At 43.8% G+C, this 19387-nt stretch overlaps 1 protein-coding gene across 1 annotated transcript; it reads right to left on the bottom strand.

Moving 5' to 3' along the window:
• Nucleotides 1–1874: 1874 nt before the first annotated feature.
• On the bottom strand, nt 1875–18365 carry LIPC (lipase, hepatic; the record flags this gene model as incomplete). Its single annotated transcript, XM_008593122.1, has 4 exons — nt 1875–1986; nt 6318–6536; nt 8018–8135; nt 18123–18365. Coding segments are annotated over 4 exons (692 nt in total), but the record flags the coding sequence as incomplete, so codon positions are not given.
• Between the last annotated feature and the right edge of the window lie 1022 nt (nt 18366–19387).

Raw genomic sequence — 19387 nt, 5'->3', positions numbered from 1 at the left:
ACATAATGGAAAATATTGTTCATTTTTAATATCTATCAATTCTACACACACACACACACACACACACACACGCACGCACGCACGCACTTTACCTAAAAGTGGGGTCAAATACCTTTGCAAGCAAGCAAGATTAGCATTCAGGACAGACTGCCTCATTTTGAAACACTGACTGAGCTGTTCTTCCTATTCCCAAACCCCATACACATTAGTTTCATGGGTCTTTCAAGGAAAAATAAGAGTGAGTCAAGCAAGATAATTTTTAATTAATTAATCAGAGACAATCATCTCATCAGGATTTTTGTTTTAACGAGCCCTGGTTTACCTCGCTCTACTGTGGAGAATGTGAATTATGAACTGCATACAGCCGAACCTGTTTGCATGTCAGGTTAGCTTGTTTAATGTGCATAGCATATTCCTCCTTTCTGAATAACTTGAAACACATATCTGACTGATTACCATATCTAGAATCTGTTTCCTTCATGTGCTTTGTGATGGAATTTGCTGGTCAAAGCCTCATTATTTCACTATTTTGACAGTTTAAGATTTGATATCTAACTTTTTCTCAGTCAGTTCAGGCTTTTATATCAAATTACCATACGCTGGGTGGCTTAAACAATGAACATTTATTTCTCACAGATCTGGAGGCTGGAAGTCCAACATGAAGGTGCCTGCAGTCCTGGAGTCTGGTGAGGGCCCTCTTCCTGGTTTGCAGATGGCTGCCTTCTCATTGTGTCATCACATGGCAGAGAGCAGAGAGTGTTGGTCTCTTTATCCCCTTACAAGGGCATTAATCCCATTCATGAGGGCTCCACCCTCATGATCCAAATTTCCCAAAGGCCCCACCTCCAAATACCATCACATTGAGAATTTAGGCTTCAACATAAGCATTTTGGGGGAACACAACATTCAGTTCATAGTAAACTCTTCGAGATATTTCAAGTTTTCCATTAACTTTTGTTGTAAGCACTAGTAAAAGAGGATGCTTTTATTTATTTAATTAATAATTTAATTATTAAAATGACCAACTGTCCAGCTTTCATTAGTATTACTAGTAGTTTTAGCAGAATTCTACTTCTATGTGTTGATTAATTGAAATAATTGTGTGATTTATATTAACATAACTATTTTTTTTTTCCTTTTTGTCTTTTTTACTGACCGGTAATGGGATCTCAACCCTCGGTGTTGCGCCCGCACCGGGGACTGGCAACGGGATCACAACCCTCGGTGTTGCACCCGCACTGCGCTCAACCAGTGAGTGGGAACCGGTCTCCACATGGGATCCGAACCCTCGGCGGGAGTGCCACCGCGCTCCCAGACGGCGCACTCTCCAGTGCGCCACCAGGCCGGCCCTGTTAACATAACTATTAATTTAATTAGAAATTTTCTTCTTTTAATGAGGTATATTGTCTTAAAGTGTGTGTAATTTGGTACATACAACTAGTGATTAATTAAAATTTTGCTTCATTGAAGTGCTAGTTTTATAATAAAGAAGTATTTTTCTAGCATGGTTTAAAAACTGATTGAAATAAACCAGCAGGGAAATATGGAAAGTCTGACTTGATTGTAAAAGACTTTATAAATTATGACAACAGATTTAAAATGGCTCTTATGTTTGTGCTTATTTGCATATATTAACATTTAATTAGAGATAAAATTGGGAAATTTTTTAGTTGTACTAATACTTGAAAATAGTTGTGTAATATAGTTTTTTAAAGCTCAGTTTATAATGGCGAAACATACCCCCCTTTGAATGTAAACTTTATTTAAACTTTGCACAAGATTCTTTACGTAATTTTAATTTCCAAATAAGGGAACTATCATCCCCGGTTAAGAAAAAGATTCATTTACTTTTTACACAAGGTCTTCATTAAAGCTCATCTGATCTTCTGCTTTAATTTTTTAGAGTTTACTTCACATTTCACAAAGACTTTCTCCTGGGTTGGGAGAAGTTGTAGATCATCCATGTTTTCTGAGCAAAATGCCATTCTGAATAGAAAACATAAAGCAAACACAGCATTAACTTTTAGGTGGAGCTTATTAAAGTGTTTCATCCTTTATCAAATACTCAATTTATGTAATGCTTGTGATGTCTTTTTAAAAATAGATTCTTATGTTGGCAAATATTTTTATAACTTCAATGAAAAACAAAACTCAATCAGTAAAAGCAATCAGTGTAAGGCTTCCTGGGGCTCTGCACTGGGGCGATTTCAGTTCTGTAAGAACTTAAAGTCCTAGGGGCAGCCCTCCTTTGTTCTCCCTTCTAACAGCTCATCAAAGATTTGAGGGTGACCTTTGTTTCTTCCACTACATTGTCCTGACTCGAGGGCAAACATTTGCAGTTCCTCAACTCTTCCTTGCAAGGCAGGCTCAACTCCCCAGGCTTCTTTCTTTGGAAATGCTCCAATTTGTCAATGCCATTCTTAAAGGTTGGCATGAGGCCACTGCCACGAGCCTCTGCCTGGCTCAGCCCTGTAAGCCCTCCCCCTTCCTCTTATTGGTGTAGATGCTATCCAGCTAAAGAGGACACCTCTGTGTGTTTTGGGTCTCTCTTTGAAACCAACCACTACACACACTTCTTTGGCCATTAACTTGCCCTGAGATGCTCTTTTGTGTTATTAACTTCAATTGTATCTATTAATATATAATATAACTAAATATATATCTGTAGTCACAGACATTTCTAGTTTATGGCTTCTTTTTTCTTTGAATCGCATCTAAGGTCAAGTTTTTACTAAATCATATTTTTTAAATTAAGTGCTATGAGTAATTTATGAATGCATTCTTGAAAAATTCAAATGGTAAAGAAATATATGGAGCCCAGTATTAAAGACTGTCTTCACCATCACCTTTCACTAACATCACTCCCCTTCCTCCTTTCGTGGTTTGGTTTATGTTTTTCTGGACCTATTTCTATGCATTTTTACATATATCAATGTACACAAATATAAAGATTTTTAAACAGAAGTGGAATTATACTGTATGTCTTTTCCTGCAATTTTTCCTTGTCACCATACGACGTATTTGGAGACTTGTTCATATCAATACATGTAAGTCTATTTCATTCTTTTTCACCTGCTGCATGACATTCTGTAGTATGGATATGCACAATGCATTTAGCATTTTCCTAATGAAGGACATTAAGATTTCCCCAGTAATTTACTATTTACAAATAGTACTGCAACAAACACTTTTGTACACATATATCCTTTGTGCACATTTTGAGTAGGTGCACAAATACTCCATGAATACTATGGACACTTAGAAGTAAAATTTGGGTTGAAGTATTACACATATTTAAAATTTTGATAATGTGGGCTGCATGAGACAAAAGACTTTGTTCCATTCACTGCTGTATATCTGCTGCCCACGACAGTGCCTAGCATAAGGTAGATACTAACTAAATGTTAGTCATTGAATGAAATTCCACTGGAAAATGTCTATAATTTGCACTCCCACTAATAGTATATGGGAATGCCCATTTCTCCACATCTTTACCAACTCTGGTTGTTATCTGTCCTTTAATTCCTGCCATACTAATGGGTGACCAGTGAAAATTTCATTGATTTTTGTTTTGCATTTATAGGATTACTGTGGAAATTGAACATCTATCTTCTCATTATGTTTAGCCAATTACTTATGCCTTGCTGCAGGGCCAATATTTTCTGTTCTTTCTCTTTACCCCACTATACAACCCTGCTTATCCCTGACTTTGTGGCTTTGGGGGAAGAAAATCACCTCCCATTGAATTCCTTCCATGGAGACACAGAGCAAGTTACTTAACCTCTTTTTTTCTTCTTCTTGCACTTAGCAGAAAGATTAAGAGTGTAGGGTTTAGTGTTTACATCCCAGCTCTGGGATTTATGTTTGCAAAGGTACTAAATAATTGGTAGCTGTTATTAGTCTCATGAGACACATATTGTAATTCCCACTTATTACTAAAGAACTGAGTCTCAGAGAGGTGAAGTTATTGTTTGAGGTTACACAGTTGGTAAGCAGTGAAGTCAAAATTGGAGTTTAGGACAGCCTGATGCAGAAGTCTATCTGATTCTGCCTACCATATTGACTTGCCTGCTGCCTATCTCCCTGGGAATACGTCTTGACCTCCTCAAAGCCTGTTGCAGTCCAGCCCCAACAGCACCAACCTGAACTGTCTTAATTCTTTGACTTCCTAGATCATGCAATGCTAGACTCCATGGACCACCAGCAACAGTATTGCCTGGGAGATTGTGAGAAATGCAGAATCTCAGGGCCCACCCCAGACCTACTAAAGCAGAACCTGCATTTTATAATGATTCCCAGATGATTTGTATGTACAATAAAGTATGAGAAGCCCTGGGATGGGGTGAACCATTAGTAAAATTAATTAATTAATTTCTCTTATTTTCCTAATTAGGGCCTGGAGCTTCTTTAAGCAAAGAGCCCCAAATCAGATTTCTTTTTGATATTCCCCATTGGTACTTGATACTGATATACCTTAAAAAGCTATAGATCCCATAGCCCCATATTCCCCCACCCTTTTTTAGCATGTACCTCCTGCAGCCCTAAGGAAGGGTTTGATGCATATATGTATTAATGTTCAGCACTGTAACTCTGCTAGATTAGAAGTCAGATTAACAAGGCCAGAACTAATGGAGGAAGGAAACTTTGGAGACAATACACTGGCACAAATGCGCAATAAATCAAACAAACCCAAATCAGATCTGGGCTGGGACAATTTTTAGCAATGTCTTCAACCTGTGTAACTTCTGTGAGCCTCAGGTACAGCCATTTCAGGGTCATTGGGAAGTTGACATGAGATTAATGCTATAGAGTACCTACTTCAATGCCAGCCATGCCCGGGGAGCTCTGTGAGTGCCTGCCTCTTCTCTTTTCTCTTTCTGTCTTCAGTACCATGTGGGTGTGCATCAGTGGAGAAAGTAGTGTTGTGTTTTATACAACCTTTCAGGTCAAGGCACATAGGATCGTCATGGTGAACAGCCACCCAAACTGAGAAATTACTCTCTAGCTAAGAGAATGTAGGAGAGATGGTCCTCAGATGTAGCGCTGATCTAAAGGGCCAAAAAGTCGTGCAATAATAGCTAAGTGCATAAGAGGAGAGAAGTGGTTTAATTTTCTCAGATTGATCATGTGGAGAAATCTGTTGGCAGACTGCAGAGTATGCGCTTAGTAATAGCTGGGATTTTGCATCCCAGGGAGATAAAATCTCAGAGTGTGGTTGCATAAGGGACTCAAGAGGCATAAATCTGCCAGTGGCCAGCTCCTGGCAGTGAAACCCAAGGGGTAAGGGAGGAGTGTAGTTCAGAGGTTAGAAGCCTGCTGTTTTCCATCTCTACTGAAGACAAGCCAAAGAGAGAAATGGGCTTCCCAACAAAGGAAAGGGAGAGGGGAGACAAGTTTCCAGAACACAGAAGGGTGGAGATAGAAAAGGCCCTCGGGAAGCACAGAATTCTCCTGTCATGGGGAACCAAAGAACTATAGAAAAGCATGTTGCCATGGCAAAATGTATTGGGCATCTGTTTGCTCTGCCGAGAAGACTGTAAGAGCAGCTGGACTGTCCTTCTTTTTCATTACTCCCTACTCCCCATTCTTGTCTCTGGGAACTTTGGAACCAGGGGAAATATTAAAGCCCACAGAGCAGCAGTACATTGGCCCATGTCAGACTTTCTTAGGGCTCCTATTAAAAAAGTGTATCCTGGGTCCCTTCCCAAGACTACAGTGAATCAAAAGCTCTGCAGGAGGATCCAGGAACTCTGCATATTTAATAAGCTTCTCAGTGATTCTTTGACATCTAATATTTGAAAAGCACCACCACAGAGAAAGGCAATTTGATATTTTTGAGACTAATGTGTTAGAAGCATTTCTCTTGGTAAACAACAAAGAAATGTCGCATCTACCAGCAGCACCTTGGACCAGTAGCCCTGACATTACCCAGTGATTCATGTACATGCTGTAGTTTGAGAAGCATCAGGATAGTGAGGTGGTTCTCAAAGTCCAGGGGCAGGTAGCTAGTAAGAACAGGCAGTGGGAAGAGGCTGGACTGGTCTTCAGAAGCCCTGGGTGCAAATCCTTGTCCTTCCACCTCTGGCTATGTAAACTTGGGATGATCACTTCTTTCTGAGTTCTATACTCCATCAATAGGGCATAATACCCACTTTATGTGATAAACGAGGGTGTTAAATTGCGCTTTCTGAGTGCTATACTCCATCAATAGGGCATAATACCCACTTTATGTGATAAACGAGGGTGTTAAATTGCGAAACTGCCTGGCACATGGAGATGCTTAAAAGAGGTCAGTAGAAGATTGAATCAGCAGTCACCTTTGCTGGGTTTCTCCTGCTTTGACTCTGATGGTCTTCAGAACAAGGCCTGAGTGGTGGGGCTGCGTGCCCCACGGGATGATGGTCTGGATCGTGTTCCAGATATTGGCCCACACTGCACTGTTTTCCCACTTGAACTTGATCATGACCAGCTTGCCGATATCCAAATCCAATGTGATCAGAAAGGAATAGGTTTTATTGCTAGTAATTCTTTCACCCCTTGAAGATACAAAAGAAACTAGACAGTTTAGTTGAACAGCAAAGTGATGCTTAGGCACATTCAGGATGTGTTAGGTTTGCCTGGATGACTTGGGTGGTATTTTTTGTTGCATTTCTCAAACTTAGACTATTCATAGAGAATAGTTTTCCAGACAATAAAATTGGGAAAACCATGCTATTTTCTGTGTTCGCATATTAAAAAGTCTCTGAGAAGTCCTGCTGTAGTGAATCTAGTGAACTTTCTTTATCTTAGACTCTTTCTTTCTAGCTTCTAGAAAAAAGCCCCCAAGTAGACAGTGGGTCCTGGGCAATGGCCTCGGGACAGTTCAGCTCTCTATCCCCACTCCATACTCTCTCCCCAGCAATGCTTCCCCCCTCCCCCGTAAATAGAAACTTCTATTAAAAGAACAAAACATAACAGTAATAGAAAAGCTGCATATAAAAAGGATGCATCACTTTAGAGCAAGATTTAAATGCAGACTCTGAGGCATCATTATCAGCTTTACTCACTAATCTCTAAGACATTAAAATACCCCAACATTGACTGAGCAGCTAGACGCCCTTAATGCTGTTGAGAACAATCCCCTGGGGAGAGATTTTAGACAGTGCAGAGGTAACACTGGATTTAGGGGGAGGCAGATGGACAGAGGGTTCCCTTGAGTGGCTCATCACAGCTCTCCTTGCAGTCAGTTGTGAAGAATCATTCAGAAATCCACCCACGTCACTAGGCTGTGAGCATCCTAAGGAGAGGGCCCTCTCTGTCCTTACATTTGTTGAATAGAGCACCAACAAATACTTGCTGAATGACTGAATCCAAAGCAGGGGACAATCTTCAGGAAGCTAAGGATGTTCCCTAGAGTGGGTGAGGGGCTAGTCTCACCTCCCAGGGGGAGTCCCTGCTGAGGGTCAAGATACTAGGAAAAAAGCAGCTCGTGGGCATTTTCTGGCCAGTGAGGCTGCTGCTGCTGGTGTGAGCACGTGTGTAACAGGGTGGAGGACAGATGGGGAGGGCTGGCAGGGCAGGCTGATTGAGATTGGGAATTTGTGACAAGTTGAACGATACCAGTTTTACTTCTCGTTTATGGTTTCCAGAACTCACTGAAAAGGTGCTCAGGGCTTTCTTGTGGACACCTACTCCACCCCTCACCATTCCTCCCTGCTTGGATCTTCTTCCTGCACTGCAGACTCTGATGGGGCTGCCCTGCTCCCGTCTCTGCTCAGCTCGCAGTGCATTAGCCCCGTCACGTGCATAGGGAGTGCTAACACAGAGCTGTCGGTGGAACTCGGTGAGGCTGAGGAGGGACACGAGGGGCTAGGCTTGGCTGGATGTCCCATCTGACAAGAGGCTTGGGGCAGCAGTAACGGGATGAGAAGAGTAAGTAGTGTGTGGCCCGACCCTTGAAAAGTACAGCGTCCATCCAGACCCTGTGAGAAAAATAAGCATGTCTTCACCACAGATGGGGGCTACGCCTCATACTCACACAGTGATGGGAATTTTCTGCATTTCCTCTTTTGTCCCGAGGAGCGACATGGTAAAAGTTGGTTCTACCGGCTTCTCTATTTGGTTGATAAACTGGATCTTGAACTGGTAATGATAAACTAGAGAGAGAGAATTTAAGCAGAAATTTTTGATTAAAAATCTCATTTTAAAAAATTTTAAAATGTAGAGGGAAAAGTTTGGATGGATAGATACCAAAATGTTAACTCTTTTTTCACCCGGGGTGGTGGAATGGTGGATGCTTTTCGTCTTCTTCTTTTTCCTTCCCTGTGTTTCCTAAGTGTCTACACAGGACCTATATTGGTTTGTAATGTAATAATGATAGGTATTATCCAGGAAAACGATGGTAGGATAGGAGTCTCTACAGCTGTCATTCTCACTTCTCTCTCTTGCTCTCTCCATATTCTCTAAGTGTTGGCAGTGGTTTAGTTCCAACATTGCAAACAGTACAATATGACAGGTCAATTCCATTTGACTGATAGTGACTGCCTGGAGCCGTATGTTGAGATGGATTCTGAGACCATGTCAGGCTCTTGAGAAGATGGGCATCTGCTTTGGGCAAAGGTTAGGGGATTTATGGTATGCTTGCTGTGTATTTGTCTTTCCTAATCCACTAACCTGAACAATGTACCTTGCATATGGTAGGTGCTTAATATACTTTTGTGGGATGAATGAATGACAGTTTGCTTGGGTGTGATGTATCAGGATGTGTATTAATACTTAGCAAGATGGAAATTACTTCTAAGGATTCAAGACTTGAGTTTCAAGCTTTGTTGTAGGATGATTCTTATCTGAAAACTTAGATTATGGTAACTAGCCACTTGACCATCCATCCCTCACACCCACTATGTGGAAATTCATCATCTCATCAACCAATCTAGTAACTCCCGAATAGTGCCACTTTCACTGGAGGTTGGTAGCTACACAACAGACCTAGCAGCAGCTGTTGCTAATGGTGTACTGCTAACACATCAGCCTGAGTGTCCTGGTGAGCCTGTATTGCTAAGGTTTCTAGATTATTTACATGATCCCATCCTTTAGCATAAAACAATCTTCCCATTTGGACTTTGTGGTTGATTTGCTTATGATTCTGGGGATGATATCTCTTGGGTTTACTTAAGAGGTTGTCTCTGAAGCACCAAATGTTTGCTTATTTATGTTTACAACAAGAACCAAACACTAAGAGTCCAAGAGTTTTCTGCTATAGGTAAGAGCTAGCTCAAGTACTATCTGGCACTTAGCACAGTGCGCTGTACATACCAGGAACTCAAATCCTCAATCCTGAAATAAAGTAGTTTGATGCCCTCAAAACAGCAAAAAATGCTGTGGGTGAGAATTAAGAGAAAGGATATGGGCCCAAGTCCCAGGAAGGATCCCTAAACCCTTGGGTGGCAGAAGGGGAGGGAGGGGCTCTGGCCTATTGTTCTAGAAGCGTCTGGAGAGGTCTTACAATGTATTTGGGGGTTTGTCAAGGAAACTGTGTAACAGATGAACAGTGTAATAAGTTGACCTGAGGCAAAAAGGAAAAGTCATTCCGAAGACATAGGCTGTAGGCATCCGATGGGAGGGGGCAGGATGTGGACAAAACCGGGTGGAAGGACTGGTCTCATGTCAACCTCCTCACGGCGAGGCAGAGTGTCTTCCAGAGAACTCAAGGAACACTCATAGCAGCCAGTTTTCAATTCAGTTTAATATGATACATACTAATTGGAAGTCTACCATGTGCACAGCCCAGTGCTAGACACCGTTGTGACTCAGCCATAAAAAAGAATGAAATTCTGCCATTTGCAGCAACATGGATGAGCTTGGAGAAAATTATGTTAAGTGAAATAAGCCACACACAGAAAGAGAAGTACTGCCTGTCCTCACTCATAAGTGGGAGCTAAGAAAGAAAGGAAGAACGAAAGACCCCAGTAATATGTTGAACTTTCAGAAGGAGACAACAGACCTATAGTTACTAGAGGTGAGAAAGGGGGAGGGGGAGTGGGGTTAGGGAGTAATTGGGTAAGGGACACAAAGAATAATTACAATTTGTAGTGAAGAACATGCTAATAATATTGATTTGATCATCACATACTGTACACAAATACTGATAGTCAACTCTATCCCATAAAAATGTATAATCAAAAATAAATAAAATAAAAAAACAAAACAAAAAAATACTGCTGTGAATGAATGAGTAAAAGCCAGTAGTTGGTGGTATGTATGATAATAACATTGGCTAATATTTATTTTGTTTTTTGCCAGATGCTTTGTATGTATAATCAAAAATAAATAAAATAAAAAAACAAAACAAAAAAATACTGCTGTGAATGAATGAGTAAAAGCCAGTAATTGGTGGTATGTATGATAATAACATTGGCTAATATTTATTTTGTTTTTTGCCAGATGCTTTGCATCTATAATTTCACTTAACCCTCAAAACAGTCAATACGATTATTATCTCATCTTAGAGAAGAGGAAACTCTGAAGCACAGAGAGGTCAAGTGACTTTTCCAGGACCACACAGCTAGTAAGTAGCATATCTGGTATGTAACATTAGGCAGCTTGGCTCTAGAACCTGAACTTTTAAATGTTTATACTTGAGACCACTAGCTTTATATACCCTAAGGAAAAAGTTGAAATGTGGAAAGAGATGTAAGTTTAAAAAAAGTCATAACAATTATTTATTTAAAAATAAACCAGAAACATGCTAAATATTCAGTAACAGCAAAATGACTGTGTACTAATAATGACAATTATAACTACCATTAAGTTCTTTACACTGACTCAGTGACTGAGCTGATTGTTTCACATAATTATCTCATTTCTCTTTACAACTACTACATAAGATGTGTAATTTATCTTCCCTCCCGTGTCATTTCACAAAATGAAGCTGAGGCTCAGAAAAAGTTAAGTAACTTGTCCATTGTCATACACCTAATAACTTGTGAAGCTGCAATTAGAAGTTAGTCTGCTGATCCAGAGTTTTTATCCCCAACCAAGTGATTTACTCTTATAAAGCCATAAAAAAATTTTTTTCGGAATGATTTCAATGCTTATAAAAGAAGTGAAAAAGAAAAAAACAAACAAACCAGGATATGAAATTGTATATCTACTATGAGACCAACTGTGTAAAACAGAATGCACAGAAGTTGGGGAATTCACAAAAATATTAACAGTGCTTATCTGTGGAATGGGAAGATAGGTAATTTAAATTTTTTTTCTTCATACTTTTCTGCTAGTTCCATGTTTTCTACAATAAACATGTATTCTGATTAGAATCTTATTAGAAAAAGAAAGAGCTTTTAAAGGTATTCCTTAAAAAAACCAAGAGAACTAGGAGCTGCAGTCCTGGCCTTGGAGGAGCTTGCAGCTGGGAAGCAGAGTCACTCATGGGATCCTGGTCACCTTCTGCCTTGTCCCATGGGCATTGATGTCCAGGTCTGCTCTCCCTGAAGACAGTCTCAGGGCCACATTACTGTTTGTATCTCCACAGCACACACTAGGCATCCACGGAGTACTTAACAGGCTCTTTGTGTGAAGAACAACATGGGACATACTGCATTAAACTCCCTGATTGTGAATAGGAAGAATGAAAAAATAGCTTCCCTTTGTTGCAATCCTACTATGCATCGGTCATAATCATAATATAATCATAATGCTATGTGTTTTACATGCATCATTTCTGGTCCTCATAACAAGGCTATACGATGATAACATTCTGGGTAGTCTCCATTTGCTATCTCCATCCCTGCTGTCCCCATCCACTCTCCACCCTTCTCTGCCCAGCTCTGAGCCCCAGGATGTGACCCTTCGGACAGCATCATCTCCTGGCTCCCTTGCCAACTGGTTTCTGTTTGGGTTTGATCACTGGGGAGGCACTAGCAGGAGATCAGGGCAGGGGAGAGGCCAAGACATCTTTTCTCTGCTCCTTCCTGCTTTGGAGCCTGACTGCAGCAACTGCGCCCTCACGATTACCAGCAGCCCCTCCTCCACGTTCTGCCTGGGCTAGTCCCATCCTCTGCTCCTTCCGTCCTGCTGTTAGAGTCAGGGTGCAGCCACAGCCCTTGTCGGTTTCCTTCATACTGCCCACCCCTCTGTAAGGAGTCCCACTCGCTTTCCAGCTGAACCAGGCAAGTGGAGTCCTGTTTTCTGCCAAGACCTAGGCTGATCTGGTGTTAATGATCCTGGTGAATTACAGATAAGGAAGCAGAGGTCTGGAGACCTATAGTGAACCAGATCATTAGAGGTGGAGCAGAATTTGAACCCAGGTGTCTGTCTGATTCCAAAAGACCCCTCCCATGTCTCCTTGTGTTTTGGTTCTGTGAGGTGAGTCCTCCCTTTGAAAGCAAATGGCAAACAGCCCCTGAAGAAAAGCTGTGGTCAAAACCTGCCTGGAATGAAGCCACCGAGACAAAGTGCCTGCTGCTTGGACCCACTGACATCCATCCTGGGCTATTATTGCTGCTGCAGAGTCCTCCCTCCTGTACCCTGAATGTCTAGCCCTTGAGCAGGGATAAATGTTTCATGTCCCTGTATTGGAGATGCTTTTCTGTCTTCCCTTTTTCTTAAATCGTGAGTAGGAGGAGATTGATTTCCCTGTCTGAGATGCTACAGTTCCATGACTCTAGGGGAAGGTGCTTGTGTAAAAGCCACAGTTAGCTTCGGATGATTGCAAAGGCCCCTTTAGTGTGCACATCCTGTGAATGAGAGTTACCTGTCCCCTGAGACATCTCCCTGGAGTGGGACCTATGCCGGTGGTCAGAGCCTGTACAGGTGTGTGGGCATGGAGGGAACCCGCACTGACGCTGAGGCGGCCTTGTGTTTGCAGGAGCATTTCTGAACAACTCCATGTCTGCACAAGGAATCCTGTGCACAGGGAATCTGGTGACTAGCAAGGTCACCTTTTCGGAGAAATTTTGAAATGAAATTATTTTTTAAATATGAGAGAACCTTTCATATGGTGGATGAATTATTCTTATTTGGATTTTTGTAAAGATTTTTCTTTAAAAAAAAAAAGGACAATTTGCCTATCACTCTACCTCCCTCAAGACAGTGATGCTATTACAAAGATTAAGGAAAAAGTGTGCATGATTTTGCTCACTTTACCTAATGACATGTTTAATAAGATGTTAAAGAATGATTTGGGGGAAAATGCTTTTGATCCTGTGATGGTGAAGAGACCAGTACAACACATTCCCCAGTTCTGGCAGGAGAAATTATTTCGGGTCTGAAAGATGAAAGGCGTGAAATAGTCCATTGACCCTGAGTGAGATCAGGCAGACTCCACGTAGAGCAGAAATGTGAGGCCTCTGGAGGTTCTCCTCGCCAGGAACAATCCCGGATTTTAATCCTGTGTAGACCCTGTGGTGCCATTTAAAAAAGAAAAACTTAAATTTCTTTTCACGAGGCAGCCACTGTGAGTGTCAGGTTGTGAGGTTGTGGAATTTAAGAAAATAGAATATTTTCTTTCTTTCCTCTTTTTTTTTTTTTTAGTCTCATAGAAGAAATGGTTCTGAATCATTAGACATTGGATCTGGGAGATATTTTGATTCTTCACATACATCAAAGATGGCTTTTTTTTTTTCCCCTCAGTGTATGAATTTTCTCTTGTGGAGATGGTAGGAATGAGATCTCTTGGGTTTTTTTGAAGCACTGAGGGCTTGTTCCTCCACCTGAAATGCCTCTAACCTGAGAGAGACACTGAAGATCACGGGGTTGAGGGCCCGAGGACAGTGTTGTTTGGGGTGTTACTGCACGAGTGGCCAGCACTGGCAGAGGCTGAGTGAATTAACTCGGATCAGGCTCAAGTGTAAGAGAAAAGGGACCAGCGATTTTGTAAGTGTATGTATGTGTGTGTGCATGTGTTTACTTTGGGGACCACATTTGGGTTTAACAGGACAGAGCCCTTACGGGATGCCCTGATGTCACGAGATCGGATGCTGGCCCTTCTGTGGGTCGCTGGTGTTGACTGCAGATGGGGGAGTGTGTATGTGGGCGTGTGGTGAGGAGGCCTGTGTGACTGGCATCCCGGGCCAGCTCTCTGTGCCGTGGGTGCTTCATGTGGGATGGGAGTGAGTCCTCAGCTGAAAGATAGGCCCAGAGTTTGAGTCCCCTCTGCCACCTGCTGCCTTGTGGTGGTGAGCACGCACAGCCTCTCTGGAGCTCACTCTCTTCATCTGTGAAATGGGGATTGAGAGCTCTCTCACAGGGTGTCGTGGGGATGTGATGAGATGGCCGTGTAAAAGCGCCTGCCTTCCGGAAGAGACTAACCTGGTGCTCTCTACTCCCTTCCTCCACGCTGGGCTGACCAAGCAAGGTTTTGAGACCCACATGAAGGTCTCATTTGTAGTGGTTAATCCCCATGCTTGTTCACACCCCTCGCTTTGTGGCTGAAAAAACTGAGGCCCACATGGGTTTTGCCACTAGGGCAAGGCCACCTAAGCGGTTGGCAGCAAAACCACATTGTTGACGCTGCTTACCCCAACCCCAAGCCTGTGTTCTCTCTGCTACCTCCACTGTTTCTTTGGAACTCTCCCTGGAAATCAGCAAAAACCTTCCAAAGTAGGAGCTGAGAAAAGCCAAAGACAGATAGACTCCCCAAGTCACAGTCTGGTGGGTGATCTCACCAGCCAGCAGGAACGAGCGCGCTCCCGGCTGGCTGAGCATGTCTCTCTCTGTGTCTCTGTGTCTCCCCCTCTCTCGGTTGCCCTGAGGACCCAATGATAATGAGATCATCCGTGCCACACATCCAGCATGGAGCCTGGGCAGAGTGCCCCGTATGTGCCACCTCCCTCCCTCCTGACAGTCACTTCATCCCATTGCTCTGAGGATTAACTTAGTTGAGGAACTTGCTCAACAGGTCTTAATATAGAGTTCCACGCCCCCCCTCCAAAAAAAACAGGCTCCCAGACTGGAGAAAGTGGGAATGGGAGTGGGCGATTAATCGCCTCGTGTCACCCAGCTCCCGTTCCCAGTTCTCTTTTGCTCCTGCTGAACTCTTGCAGTGTTTACCCGAGTTCTGGAGAACGCACGGAGAAAATAGACCCTTTGATGGTTTTGTCGATATATCTGGGGAGACAGAGGACTGTGGACCAAGTTAGTCATCCTTTGTGGAACTACAATCAGGAGGCGATGTTTATCTTGCCTGACCAGACCCTGCACTAAAATATATAGTACAATTCGATGTCCTTGAAAAATATGGATTATGGTTTCTCTGGATACCAGGGCTGGGCGAGTCTGCTCTTTTAAGAATCTGTACGTATTCATCAAAATGCTGGAGGTGGCCAGTGAAATAGGCTTTGGGGCAAAGTCAGAGTTGATCATGGTGGTGATGGGTGGGGAGTGGTGCAGTTATGGTGGCCTAGATTAAAGGCTGCAGACCAGCACCGTCAACAGAACGTTCTGCAATGAGGAAAATGTTTTATTTCTGTGCTCTCCCATACAGCCACGTATTTGAGCGCTTGAAAGGTGGCTAGTGTAACTGAGGAACCAAATTTTTGTTGTATTTAATTTAAAGTAATTTAAATTTGGGTTTAAATGGCCACATATAGTTTTGTGGCTTGCTTGAAAGGTGGCTAGTGTAACTGAGGAACCAAATTTTTGGTTGTATTTAATTTAAAGTAATTTAAATTTGGGTTTAAATGGCCACATATAGTTTTGTGGCTGCCATGTTGGATAACATAATATTATACAGATTGTGGCATCCCATGGCTGCCGCCTCCAGACAGGCGGGTTTCACATGGGGATAATTTCCAGGGCAGCTTGGTATGACCACAGAGACACTACTCCCCACTACCAAGTGAAACCAGGTTGAGCAGATTAGGACTTTGCTCGCTGGAAGGACTGAAGCAGAACTAGGGAGGATTGGGGGTGGGGGGATAGACCGAGACGGGGAGGTGGAGGGTGTGGTGTGGGCCACAGCTCAGCACTGGTGCCTCTGTCAGGGACTGTGTGCTCTGGTTCCCGACCAGCTTCAGGCAGTCCTGCCTTGGAGCCTCCGCATCACTGGCTTGGTAGGTACCATCCTCATTGGATGTCCCTGGAGCAAGATAAGCAGGTGGTAATAAAGAGACATAAATGTTGTCTCCAGGGGACTCATGGCCTGTTGGTCTCCACCAAGCCCCCTGAGGGTGACTCTGTCAAAGAATAAATGAATGAATGAGCACATAGATTTTGATAGCTGGTGGGTGAGATAATGCTGCCCTAATGCTATTCTTTGGTCCTCCTTAATATGAAAGGGGTCCTTGTGAGCTCACATCAGTGGCACATGGTGGTCAGTGGTGGCGGGCACTTGGGCTGTTGACAAATGGAAGGAACTCAGTCTGGCTCTCACTCTGGAGAGCCTCTTCCTTCTCTCCATACTTGCCTCCCTCCCCCAGCTCCAAGGCCCCAATAGATGTCCTTGGGCTGGATCAAGCCCCTTACCTCAGATGGAGTTCCCAGTTGAGCCATGGAAGGTGAAAAATGACCTCATTTCTTCCCAGCTGACCTCAAGGAGAATGCAATCCCTTCCCTTCCCCTCCAGTCTCCCCACCCACACCTCCACAAACAGACCAGAGGCAGCTTACTGAGGTACACATCACTCAGCTCATTGTTTGGAGGCCCTAATCTAAAGCTAGAATTCATTCTGCTCTGTAGGCAAATAATTTTTCCTGTTTGGGCCTCAGTTTCCCCATTTGTAAAAGTGCAAGGTTGAACAGTCCCTTGTAATGCTAACATTCCACTATTAAAATAGATCCAGTGAAGTGTGATTATCTGAGAGGCTTAATCACTCTGGATGGCTTTTCCATTTAAAAGAGGCGCTGGTTAGCTCAGATGAGGCTCTAATTGGCAGCCTGTAGCACTGGAGCTCCCGGAAGCAGGAGGCCTTCCAAATCCCTCTGCCCCCTGCTCCCAGATACTAATATCTCCTAGGGTATGCCCTAGGGTACACACAGAGGAGAGGACCCTCCAGCCCCTCATGGGGGAAAGATCCCACCCTCATGCCACCTGCTCCCTAGACACTATCTGCCACCCACAAGGGATTTCTATCATTCCTGCACCTGCTTGGCTTATGGAAAGGAAATCTGGCTGGAGAACAAAAGTTCAAATAAATGGATGAATCCTGCGCCTAAAAAATAAGTCAAGGAGCCCTGGGCTGGGAGTCAGATGGCCCTGTTCTAGGCCTGCTCACAGGCTGTGTGCCAGTGGCACTTTCTCCCTCTTTAAAATAGGGGAATAACCAGCCCTGCCGGTGTCGCTTGGCTGTTGTGAGAACACAAGCAGTCGGTGGCTGCATCTAATGTTTTGTATAAAATGCTGTACAAATGCAAAGTGGTGGTGTTCTCCAGATACACATATCTGTGTGGTAATAATCAAACAGCACAACACCAGATTCCTTCTCCCTGCGCTGGAGAGGGTGTGCTGTGAAAATGTAAGATGCTAAATCACTCCCGAGCTGTTTTAAGGATTAGGCAGAAATGTTAATGGCAACAGATGTTGGCTTGTTCCCTTCAGGCAGATTTAGGCTTCAGTGGAGTATTTCTCTGCTGGCTTCAGCCCAAGACATGACCAACGCCCTTTCTCCGACCTCCCCTTCAACCCAGAGAGTGGCAGGGGCTCACTTTCTGCCTTGAGGTTAAGGATCTGGCTGGGAAACATTGGAATCTTGTCTTAGGAGGGCTTCAGTAGGACAATAATGTTCTGTAAGATCAGCTGAATCAAACATTAGGGAAAATGAGGAGCCACGGACTCAGCCTGGAACCCATTGTTTTCATGGGGGCGGTGATGGAGATGAAAGAACTGGGTGCTAGTTGGGTTTGGGGACCGTTCCATGTCCCTGTACAATGAGATCTGCGTGGTCCAGGTGACCACTAGGGGCTTTCTGGATCTAACATTCTCGAGGACCATGAAAATAGATGAGGAGAGGCCAACCCAAGGATTGTTCCAGAAATTATCAAGATTTCTCCTTCTAGCCCTGGACAGCAAGGTGGCTACATTCTTGGGAAAGGGGAAGGGTTGTGTCTGGAGTTTGTGCAGTTCCAGAAACACTGTATCAGTAGAGCTGAAGTGCCTCCAGGGCCACCTCCTGTCCTTCTGAAGGCTCCAGGCCACTCAGCACTCACCTTTGAAGGGGGACTGGGCTCGCGTCACGAGGAAGAGCCTCTTGCTCTTGCTGTGCCGCTCCTGGCGGATGTGGTAGCCCAGCGTGTTGCAGCGGCCCTTCCTGCAGCTCAGACACAGCCCCTGGCTGAATCTGTCCATGTTGTCGCACAGGTAGGCCGTGCTCTGCATGCTGTCGTGCAGCAGGGAGTCGATGAAGAGGTGCACCGATCGCTCGTGGGCACACTTTATGGTCTGGAAGATGGCTGGAATGCAGGGCAAGAAGGACGTTATCACCCCTTAACCCAAGGTAGCCTCAACTCAAAGAATCATCCTGTTTCTTAGATTAGCAGCGGCACGTCGGGAGGCAGGGCTGGGATTGCTGAGGTTGACCCACTGACAACAGCAGGATGAACAAATGACTGAAAACTAAGGAAAGCAGACGCCTCTTGATTATTTACCATTGGGGCAAAATCCCAGGCAGGGTAGGGCGCCTGAGGACACCACTCTATTACATTTTGTTACAGTAGGTGTTTTAATAGGCATCCCAAGTCACTAAGAAAAGATTAAATTATTTAAGAAAGCAGGGTAGTGTCAGTCACTTAAGAAATATTTCTCAAATGGTTAAAAATGCCCAAGTGATGATGCCTGGAGGGTGAGCTGACTGGAACAGACTTGTATGGGATGCCTCTTTTCTTAGTAAAGCTGGGTAGACACTCAGCTGAGGCACTCGCGTGGCACACTAGTGGTCTGGTAAAAGCTGAGGCCTCTCCCACAATGCCCACCTTATGTCCCCAAACAGCCGTTGAATCCCTTAGGAACAGGCCTGTAACACCAGCATGGAGATTGGATTTATTATTATTATTATTTTTTACCTCTTTTATTTATTTATTTTATTTTATTTATTATTTTTTATTAATATTATTTTTTACATTCTAGGATGTTGTTGTGGAGCAGTTGTGAGGGAGGGGGAGAGAGGAAAGGGGAAGGAAATAGGATGGAAGAAGGAGGAAGGAGGAGGAGTGGGATTGAGGTCTGTGAGTCTCCAACATGGGAGACTGGGGGGCTTCCAGCAGTGGTTTGGTCATTGCTGGACCGGGTGCAGATGTCAGGGGTGTGTGGCAAAAGCCCTAGTCCCCCGCCATCCCAGCTTGGGAGAGCCCAGGGTGCTTCCTGTGGCGGTTCAGTGGTCATCGCTAGGGTGGTTGCACTGGTCACAGGGGTGTGGCCAAAGCCATCGGCCTCCACCCTTGGGACTGGTTATGGGTGTCAAGGAGTATGGCTGAGG

The sequence above is a fragment of the Galeopterus variegatus genome, unplaced genomic scaffold (genome assembly GCF_000696425.1).
Source record: "Galeopterus variegatus unplaced genomic scaffold, G_variegatus-3.0.2 Scaffold8740, whole genome shotgun sequence".
NCBI classification, from domain to species: Eukaryota; Metazoa; Chordata; class Mammalia; order Dermoptera; family Cynocephalidae; genus Galeopterus; species Galeopterus variegatus.
This window is presented reverse-complemented; position numbering and strand designations above follow the sequence as displayed.